This window comes from Mangifera indica, chromosome 4 (assembly GCF_011075055.1).
Source record: "Mangifera indica cultivar Alphonso chromosome 4, CATAS_Mindica_2.1, whole genome shotgun sequence".
Classification (NCBI taxonomy): Eukaryota; Viridiplantae; Streptophyta; class Magnoliopsida; order Sapindales; family Anacardiaceae; genus Mangifera; species Mangifera indica.
The window spans coordinates 14,397,708-14,408,369 of NC_058140.1; the positions used below are offsets into that span (position 1 = coordinate 14,397,708).

At 34.3% G+C, this 10,662-nt stretch overlaps 2 protein-coding genes across 7 annotated transcripts; one reads left to right on the top strand and one right to left on the bottom strand.

Moving 5' to 3' along the window:
* Positions 1 to 269: 269 nt before the first annotated feature.
* Positions 270 to 4,502, top strand: LOC123214083 (ATP-dependent Clp protease proteolytic subunit-related protein 1, chloroplastic-like). 6 transcript variants are annotated; one of them, XR_006501810.1, is made up of 9 exons: positions 277 to 590; positions 1,591 to 1,706; positions 1,814 to 2,017; positions 2,142 to 2,246; positions 2,390 to 2,452; positions 2,715 to 2,826; positions 3,846 to 3,945; positions 4,017 to 4,199; positions 4,288 to 4,502. XR_006501810.1 is itself a non-coding variant. In XM_044633797.1 (9 exons), the coding sequence occupies exons 1-9, from the start codon at positions 368 to 370 to the stop codon at positions 4,372 to 4,374; spliced, it is 1,146 nt and encodes a 381-aa protein (XP_044489732.1). In that variant the 5' UTR covers positions 284 to 367; the 3' UTR covers positions 4,375 to 4,502. The 6 variants fall into 6 exon arrangements, 5 of the variants coding, with proteins under 5 accessions (XP_044489735.1, XP_044489732.1, XP_044489733.1 ...); XM_044633797.1 differs by having other exon boundaries at positions 284 to 590; positions 1,591 to 1,697; positions 3,884 to 3,945; XM_044633798.1 differs by having other exon boundaries at positions 284 to 590; positions 1,591 to 1,676; positions 3,884 to 3,945.
* Positions 4,503 to 4,606: 104 nt separating this feature from the next.
* LOC123214084 (mitotic checkpoint protein BUB3.1) lies at positions 4,607 to 9,887 on the bottom strand. The gene is made up of 9 exons (XM_044633801.1): positions 9,523 to 9,887; positions 9,305 to 9,435; positions 7,573 to 7,655; positions 6,781 to 7,047; positions 6,559 to 6,634; positions 5,960 to 6,040; positions 5,302 to 5,380; positions 5,108 to 5,208; positions 4,607 to 5,039 (listed from the first exon to the last, which is right to left on the bottom strand). The coding sequence occupies exons 1-9, from the start codon at positions 9,643 to 9,645 to the stop codon at positions 4,952 to 4,954; spliced, it is 1,029 nt and encodes a 342-aa protein (XP_044489736.1). The 5' UTR covers positions 9,646 to 9,887; the 3' UTR covers positions 4,607 to 4,951.
* Between the last annotated feature and the right edge of the window lie 775 nt (positions 9,888 to 10,662).

Sequence of the window (10,662 nt, forward strand, 5' to 3'; positions counted from 1 at the left end):
TTCAGCTGGGGGGCTCTTGTTAGGCTTGCTTGCTCGTATAAGTCCATACATTTGGGCTGGCCTATCGTTTGATGAACATTTTGTTTAAAAATACCACTTTATTATAAATTTACTTAAAAAGATAAAAAATACAAAAATTGACCTAAAAATCCTTAATATTTGTGGCCTTTATGAAACCAAAAAATATGTAAATAAAATAATTTTTATTGTAAATCTGCATCACTTCGATGGCCAAATTTAAGGAGGGTGGGAAATCAATTTTTTCAAACCTAAAGGGTGAATGTTCTTTCATTAAACCTTCTGTGGGAAATATTTTTTACTTTCACATTTTTCCAAACTGAAAACCTGAGTCAATTTTGTCTTTTTGATGGCAACCTCTCTGTTTTGTCCACCTTCATCGCTTGCCAAAGAGCTACCGGGTCCCACACCCGCTCTTCCCAAATCTTCGTTTCTCTCCGACGGCAAGCTCTTTAAATTCACGCCCTCTTCAAGAACAAAACACAGAGTTGAAAGATGCTACATCACTCCCCGTGCCGAGTCTCTGAACCACATTCCCAGGCAGTTCAGGGAACAAAATCTCAAAGATGGATGTTAGTTTTAAATTAGCCACCTCTTCTTTTTTGCATTCCCTCTTGTTTATTTCACCAATTCTTCGTTTGTTTATTCAAAGAACACATTTTTATTAGTGACATGCAGTCTAATTCATTTATCATATTTTAATTTAGGATTTGAATTGAACATATGCTAATTCAATCGTAGTAGATAGAAAAAATACTTCGGGTTTCTTTAATTCAATATTATTTTATGTATGTGTAAGAAGAAGATATAATATACCTAGATGGTGAATGATTAGCCTAAATATTGGAGTAAGAATTTTAGTAACTGTAGAAATTCAAATCATTGATAGTGTTTTGGAGAGCAATTTGAGCATGATAGTGATCAAAGTTGGTGGCTTTCGTAAGAGGATAATCTTATGAGCATACTAGTGTGGGAGATCAAAATTAAGTTCTTTTTTTTTTTTTTTTTTTTGTATTTTTGCAGTGAGGTTGATATATTTTTCAAATTAGAACTATGTCATTAATCAGTTCACTAATAGTTGGAACTTTAACATTGGAATTTGAAATACGATGTCCATATAAACTAGGTTTTGACATCCTACTAAATTAAATATTAACCATTTGAAAGCTTTAGTGAGTACTTTTCCTGTAATTAGGTTTATGATGTTTTACATTGTCTAAGAAGTTTGACCATTAATAACCCCATTTAGCTCAGTCCCAAAGATTGCAGTTTAGTGGATATTATATGATGGATTTTGGTTTATCTGCTCCATAAACTATTTCAACTTAACTTTGGATCTTTAAGTATTTTTTAATATGCAAAATATGGGATTTGGGAGCAATTTCTTTGTGCTCATTTAGACACCATTTTTTCTGAGTGATAGAAAAATGGCTTTTCGTATTAGAACGTGTGAGCATTATTGTTAATTAATCATATTTTTATTTTTCTGAATTTTCTAATTGACTTCCAATGTGTATCTCAAAGAAAGATAAATTCAACTAATTACTCTTATTTTTTACTTCTTTCTTGCAGTGATGGACAACTTCAAGAATGTTCCTCAGTATCTCTATGGTCTTAGTGCTTCACAGATGGACATGTTCATGACAGAAGATAACCCTGTATGCAGACAATCTGAAAGAGTAACTGAGGTTCTTTCTTCTTACATGCTTTTTGAAAAATTTGAGTGGATTAATGATGATATAAAACAAGCAAAAACTATTACTTGTTAATTGCTGGTTTAAACAATTTCTTACAGGAAAACATTTCTTCTGCCCAAAACTATTTGAATAATGGGGGTATGTGGAGTCTGTCTGGCATGAATGATAGGGGTCCTTCAAAGTATAGTATGAGTGTAAGTATGTATCGCGGAGGGGCCAGAGGACATGGAAGACCCAGAACTGCACCTCCTGATTTACCTTCTTTGCTACTAGATGCTCGGATATGCTATTTGGGAATGCCGGTGAGTCTTTTTACGATGTTGCATCACCATCTACCTACAGGCTAAATATTTGTATACTACGTTACTACCTCTTGCCTGTTTAATTCTGTATACCATTCTGGTATTTTCCTCATTAATGTTGCAGATTGTACCTGCAGTGACTGAGCTTCTGGTTGCTCAGTTTATGTGGCTGGATTTTGATAATGCTACAAAGCCTATATATTTATACATAAATTCTTCTGGGACACAGGTTTGTGTTGGAAGCTCCTACTATTTATTTATTTATTTTCCTCCTACATGATATGCTGGTTTGGAATCAACAGTCATAGCTTGCTGGAACTGCATTCAGTTTCTGCTAATCATTTGTTAATATGGTTTTGTCATGCAATTTAGAATGAGAAGAAGGAAACTGTGGGATCTGAAACTGAGGCATATGCTATAGCTGACGCCATGGCTGTAAGTATATTTATAAATCACATTTCTATGACTGTCTTCATCTGTTTAAGGAATGCCTATCTTTGGTCATTATATATGATAATATTTGTCAACAATTTTCACTCAAAGTTCAGTGTGAATCCTTTTAATATGTTACCATAATATTAAAAGAACAGCTCTTTTACGGTCCAATTTCTGTACGATGGTTTTAGATTACATTTTTTTTCCAGTGATCCGACCTGCTTTTGTGTAACCTCTGTAATTTTCTTTTATTTTTTGGAAGTATTGCAAATCAGACGTCTACACTGTGAACTGTGGCATGGCTTATGGTCAAGCAGCAATGCTTCTATCTCTTGGGACAAATGGTTATCGTGCTCTACAGCCAAATTCCTCAAGTATTATTCAACCTCCTGTTAAGTTTTATAGAATAGCATGGTTTTGTTGCAAATAATTCTAATGCTGTAGAAACTTCTGTGGCTGACACTACTTCCATCTTTTACTTCATTTGGGTCAAAGAACATGATTGAGAATCAACTTTGGCTTTGTCATATCTTATCTATGATTCCTTCATATAACTTATCATCAATCAAATGCTCTACCATTTGACTGATATAATAATGACTGCAACCGAAAGAATTTTGGAAATGATTGGTGACATTGAAATGTGTAACTACAGATTTAATGAGATTTTTAATGGTTATGCTAGATTAGAATATTGGAGAGAGTAATGAACTGCTGGAGGAAGTTTGAGTATTAGTAAGCTATTTTGTCGGTTGCATACGCAATTGACGTTTTGCTCTTTACTTCAGTTCCTTCAAAGACCTTAATTTTAAGTTTTGGAAAGCATTTATTCTCAATTCAATGGACCCACCTCAGCAGATCACAAATGACTTTGTATGTGGAGCAAGCTTAGACCCATTCAGTACCAGCATTGAGGATATTACATGCAACTCTCTGATATAAGTTATGTAGTTAATAAATTGCTTTTGTGCATTGTTTGCATTGTTGAATAGCATTATTAGTTATTTTCTTATTTTTCTTGGAAGTAAATGTGGTGCATTAATCAATATGCTGATCAAAACATGCATTATCTTGTGAAGCATTTTTTTGCAAAACTTTTACTTATTTTTCCTTAAGATTTATCACAATGGTGCCACTTATATTTGAAGAACCAGAAAATTGGGTTTTGTTTTTCCACCCTCTGAATCTATTTCCTTTCTCCAAAACCCTTGAATTTTGTTTCCGTCTTGAAGAGCGCTTATATTTGATCCCAACCTTTCCTGAGATGGTAAACTTATGATAGACTATTGGTTCAGTGAACAGTTGTACTGCTCGGTCAGTTTTAGGGTACTTGAAGAACTGAGTCATGCTTTTTGTTTCACATAGCTTCTTATCATTTTTTGTTGAATTGCAGGAAAACTCCACTTGCTTACTCTTTTTGTTGAATTGCAGCGAAACTTTACTTACCTAAAGTCAACAGGTCAAGCGGGTCTGTCATTGATATGTGGATTAAGGTGCCCACTCTCTTTCTGTATCTCTTGTTCTATCTTTCTTTGAGCTTCATTCTAAACATGATTGCATATAGGCCAAAGAGCTAGACGCCAACACGGAATACTACATTGAGCTGTTAGCAAAAGGAACAGGGAAATCCAAGGACGAAATTGCTAGGGACATCCAGCGACCTAAATATCTACAAGCACAAGAAGCAATGGATTATGGCATCGCAGACAAGTTAATCAATGCAAGGGATACAGCTTTTGAAAAACGGGTACTGTTTTCGCTGTTTCATTGTCAGGCTGATTATTTTTTATGCCTCATGCCCTGTTTCCACTTATAAACAAGTTCTCTGTAATCAGGATTACGATAAGCTTCTTGCTCAGTCAAAAGCAATGAGAGCAGGAGGAGGGGCAGGTCCACAAGCAGCTCCTTCCGCGTTTAGGTGACGGTTCACAAGATGCTGAAGATACAATTTAGTCGTGAATATGTAGAAAAGACTGACAAAATACAGAATTTACTGAGGTTGATAAAATTTTCTGAATTAAATAGTTGGATTTCTTTAATTTTATTTCAATTCAAGGCAGCTCAGAATTCATTTCAATTCAAGGCAGCTCAGAATTCACGTCTATTGGACGAAATTTAGATCTGGGTAACAGACAAATTTTAACAATGTAAAGATGATTTCAATCCTCATGTCGTTATCACCATTTCAGTGAGATAAACCAGAAACGTAGTACAAGCACAAGCCTAACACAATGAATCTCAATCTAGAATGAAACAAATCTAGTTGAAATTTTAATGCTTACATTCAAAACAAAACAATTTCGTTGCAAGACTATGCTATGAAGATTGGTTCACAGGCCCCAAAAAAAAAAAAAAAGGAAATTGCAAAATATGTTACAAAAACTCTTTTCAGATAAAATTTTGACACGCTTCATCAGAAGAAAATGAAGCCTTCCAGAGGATGCTTAAAAGATTCCATATTTAAAAACGCTTGAACAAACATGGATCTTAAACAAAAAATTATGCTGGAGGGTTTGGGAACACTTTTGGCTTAGGCTTGACTTCTATTTCATTTATACTGCGCACAAATATTGCATCTGGTTCATGTCTGCAAAAAGAACAAACACATTTTAGGCTTTAGCTAACGTTAGAATTAGTAAGAGAGTCATGTCTTACGGTTTATCTCCCTCTTCAAACGTGTAACTTGATGCCACAGCCAAAAGACGACCATCTCTGCTAAATGAGAGTGCTGCAATGCTTGATGGATATTTTGAGTACTGCAGAAAAATAGCGTGATGATAATTATAATAAGCAATATTTTCCAAAGATGAAACCATCCCAAACATTTACAAAACACCCAAACTGTTTACCTGATATAGCCGCTTTTTGTTGTTCCCATCCCACACATTCACAAAACCATCACAACCTCCAGTAGCAAAGGTACCATAACTGCAGTTTAATTACAAAGCAAGTATGAAAAGTTTTGTATGTGAGAAGAAGACACCACTATGACTATTTTCAAACCCATAATTTAAAGTTATACAAATATGCTGATTTTATAAACAATTTATTTCTGAAGTCTTGGCTCTGGGGTCAGCTCATATGTGTAAAAAACTCACTAGACTGTATCAATAAATTTCAGCTTTTCCAACTTATAAACAAGAAAAAAAAAATAAAACTGATATTTTTAAGGACTTCACATTTAAATTCACAAAAATGCACATTTCAGAATTCAGTTACACCAAGTTATCTACATGTTTTCAGATATTCTCAAAGAGAAAGTTCGGGAATGTACAGTGCCAGTGGTTCTTGGCTTCCATTCCTAAGTTGATTTAATATTGAGTTAATTAATGGGCAACAGACCAATATGTACCGTTAGTCACTTGATTTGAAACATCCTACAAAATTCTTGCTCAACATCAATTTTAATGAGACAAGGATCTTCCACAAAAATATAAAATGACCTGGTATCTTAACTTCTGGCATCTCATCTCTATGTTATTTTATCAACAAAACTTTAAAACTTACATCGGGTGAAATGCAATGGCATTTACTGGATAAACAATGTCTCTTCCAGCCTCTGATTTTCGGTGACACTTGAATGCATATCTGTGCAGCATAAAGAATCATAAATATGCAGCTAAACAACAGATGAAAAAACACTGTGGCCATCGCCTTGAGTAAAGCATCGCTTAAGTTGCTTGAGGCGCGCCTTTGACAACTATGCACTGTGCATTAACAAGTACAAGCATACATGGATCTTTGTCCAATAATGTACCGATAAAAGGAGAAGACCATATCATGACTTGTATCCAGTCAATGACGTTGGTACACATCACCTCAGAGAATGTCTATTGTAATTAAACTAAGACAGTATTAATAACAAACCATAGAAAGATGAAGAAACTCCAAATTTTCTGAGAAGCTGAAAGAAGTCACTTACACTTCTGTTTAAGATACCTTTGTTTTAAAATATGAAAAAGAAGAATATTCGAGGGCTCAATTCAGCAAGAGCAAAACAAGAACCAACAATTACCTCTGTCATTTGTGCAACAGAACTAAAGATAAATGTGAACACTGCAAAGAGCAATCAATTCTATATCGTATAAGAAAATGTATACACATACTTTTTGGCTTGACTAGCTTCTGAGAGATCAAAAAATTCCATTGCAACCCGTCCTTCAACAGAACTAAGAGCATATCCTGCATGCAGTTATGTGGATGAATAAATATAATGTCCGATGGAAGGAAACTAAGGGAAAGAATTAATCATAGGGACAACAATAATTAGATTACTAGCAATAATTTGATATGGTAAGTCATCATGATGATTAAGGAGTAATTTGTACCTGTTCCATTAGGATAACAGCGCACACATCTGGTCTGATACTTTAAAGAAGATTCCCTCCTCTGCTCAGGTTGAGACATATTTCGCAAATCATAGACATTTACATGTCTTCCTGCAGTTGCCACAACTAGACGATTTCCAACAAGGGATAAAGAGTAAACACGCTCAGGTTGTGGGTACATTCCAACAAGAGTGCGCTCCTGGCCACTTGCACCTCTAGGATCCCAACACTTGAGAGTTTTGTCCCAACTACCAGTAATCACTTGCCCTGTAAGCAATCCAAATAAAGAAGGAAATACTACATGCTGAGAATTTTCCACACAGAAAAACAGAAGATTAATCCTTCTCCAATCCTAAACATTCAATCTGTGAATGAAACAAATCTGTCCAACTTATGAAGGAAAAAAACATTAAAGGATATAATGTTAGTGACATCTCCAAACTGACTCTGAATAATGATTAACAATAACCATCTGATACAATAAAGCATCCATAATTTTACATTTTTATATTGCTCAACTATTAAAACATAAATGTAGTGGCTCTTCAAATTCCACAGACCACAGCTACACCTGTATGCATATCAGTATGTTACAAGAGTTAATTAAAAATGCATACTATTATAAGCCCATAGTTTGAAAATATCAAGTTTTTCTATAGTTTAAGAAACAATCCAAAAGAAATCACCTAATTTATCAAAAGCATCAGTCACCCAAATCACCATAGAGCACCATTAAGAAGTGGAGCAAATTAAATAATAAAGGGAGCTTGTAAGTTGTGAATGATAACTGACCTGCCGCATAAGAGTACTCAACACAACGAACAGGTGCATCATGCCTTCCCAAGATATCCTCTTTGCCATGGTTGAAAACTAGCCTGAAACATTTACCTCAATCTTAAGCTTGATGAAATGCTCCAAAGATGTAATTGATACAACATGATTCAAAAATTCAGAGAGCATACATGTGTCTCATACAAGACCAGGGGTATGAGTGCAATCAGATTCAGTTGAGTAACCATCTTATATTTATGGGTATCAATTAGTAATAAGAAATTGCAACCAATCATAAGCAAATAAAAACAAATTATCTAAACATTCACTCAAACAACCATCAGGAGCAAGAGATCAGCAAATGATTTATCGAAACCAAAGAAAAAAAAAAAGTAATCATATGTGATGAGAAGAGGGAAGAAGAGGAGAGATGCAAACTAACTTCCACAGTTCAAAAGAACATGTGTAACCAAAGAACAGGCCATATTATAATAGTTGTTGATTCAATTACTGAGTAAAACGAACCAGGCACTTTAGTATATTTGAATGTATCTACAAGTTTCTTCAATATTTCTTTGACTGAGATAGCAAGAATGTTTTCGGTTCATTGCCCTCAAAATCTTTGTCAAGGAAACAAGGGGCCAATGAAAGATTAGGGAATTTTACATTTAAAGATAGACCTGGCGAAGTGGTGAAATGCAACAACGTCAGGTAAGACTCTTATCATCGTCTCTCATACACATTCAAGTCACTTCATATCTTTATTACTCGTAAAGATCTGACACCATTTTCAATAGTGTTACACTGTTGATAGATCCATAAAATAAGCATTGTGATACCAATGTACCTTGGCATTGTTTACTTTCTCCCTTCTATAATGCTAATCTCCATGTCCTTTGAAAGTATTGTCAAAGTACTACTGTGTTCCTCCACTTAACATCCCACCTTCTACAGGGAAGAGAATGAAAAATGGACAAAGCAAGCTATAAGCATAGTGGTACAAAACAGGTAGAGCTTTGTCTTCCTTTTAAATTCCCTTATAACCACATAGAGTGCATAATATTTGCACCTTTCACAAATATGGATCCAATCTTAAACTTCTTAATATAATATTAACAAATCCAACCTAAAAGCTTAAGCCCATAGTAAAACATTACCTATCATATAACTAGCCTTGACAAATTTGTAGAGTTCATTAGTCTGGGACTCTGACATGCAAGACATAGAAATGAACATAAAATAGTTTCCACTTTAAAAGATAGAAAACAAAATACATTCTTTCCTCTTCTTTTCTTCTCTCAGACAAACAATTAATTAAAGTATGTAACACAAATTAAAATGTTAAACTCCAAAAGAAGATGTATAATCAGTGATTTTAAAGGAAAAAATTCATTGAGTTTCCTGAAGATTTAGCCAAATCACAAGCGGAGCTCATCACTTTAAAATTGGTCAAAAACTACTCAAATTTTCCTAAAATTTACTAGAAATATCCCCTGCCTACTTGTTTGTATTTAGATCAAATATTAACCTCAACAGAGGCAAATGCAATTTATCTTAATGGAAAATCAGTTCACAACAATAAACAAAACAATAGTTCAAATATATCTTAAAATAATAATCATTCGAACTCTTTCAGCAGTCCTGCAACTATTGAAGTGATAAAAAGTGAAAATTGGAAGTTTTTATAACATATTTATTATGAGTTGCATGAACTCTTGGTCGGACATCAATGTGAAAAAAAGAGAAGACTAACCTTCTGACAGTATGGTCGGCGCCGGCACTGAAGCCAGAGGAATCATCGTGGAAGCAGCAATCAAGGACAGGCCCGCCATGCATGAACTCTCCGCGCAGAACATTTGCGCTAGCGTCGTACAGTCTCACACTCTGTATTACCGATCAAACAAACTCACTCTAATTTCAATTAAATTTATAAATAAATATTGAGGTTAGAGGTAGGTAAGCGAGCTGTACCTTATCCCATGAGGAGACGAGCAGGTGATCGCTGTGGTTGGAGAAACGAAGATTGGAGATCCCGTCGGAAGGCGGGTTGGCAAGCTCGCGACCGGAGATAGGAGGCGGCTGGACAGCTGTCATCGCCTAAATGGTTTGGAAATGCCAACAGAGAGAGCTGCTAGGGTTGTGCCGCGACAGCGAGCGCCAGAGAAGAGAGAGAGAGAGGGAAGGAGATTTGAAATGAAGAAGGGAGTGAGTTACTCTTATCGCTTGTGACGCTTATCTTTTCTTGTTTTTTTATTCAAAAAAATTTGAATTCAGAATGCCAAACCTTAAAGAGAGAATGAGGGAAAGCTTAAGTTTTGGGCTCTTTCGGCTTCCGGTGGGTTAGAGAATTTATATTTAAAACAAATCACTTTGCTATGAGATATAATAATGATTTTTTTATTTATGATAAATGATTTCCCGACCATAATAAGTTTAATTTAGGATACTTAATTAAAATAATCAAAATTTAAAAAGTTTATAAGAAATTAATCAATTTTTTATGGGTTATACAAATATAATTAAAACCCAAATTTGAATATCAAAATACTCTCATCTATTTTTATATAATCTTTTAAGGTTTTATACAAAATCATTTCGACCAAATCTTACACATTTGAAATTTCTCAATTTCATATTTTCCTTCAACATTGGTGAAACTTATTATACGTTATATTTATATATTTAGTAATGAAATTTCTAAGAAATATATAAACAAAAAGATTGGTATAGTATTAAACTGTTATTTAATCAAATGTGGATAAATTGATATTTTATGGGATACGAAAGTAAATTAATATTCTATAGTAAAATTATATTTTTCTATATTTGTTTTTAATTGTTTTAATATTATATTTGAACATTTAATTATGAAAATTTAGTTAGTTTTGTTACAAAATATAGGACCATACCATATAGATCACACATACCAGTCAAATATCCAATAAAGGGCTGAGCTCATAAAAATCAAACTTTCCAACAAGAATGCCACAATTGCACAAGAGTGGAGTCTCGCTAGGAGCATCTTCAGTGATGTCATGTAATAAGAGGCACAGAGGGATGGATAGTATTATCCTGTGGAATGAGTTCCCCTACATTTAGGAGACTCGGGAA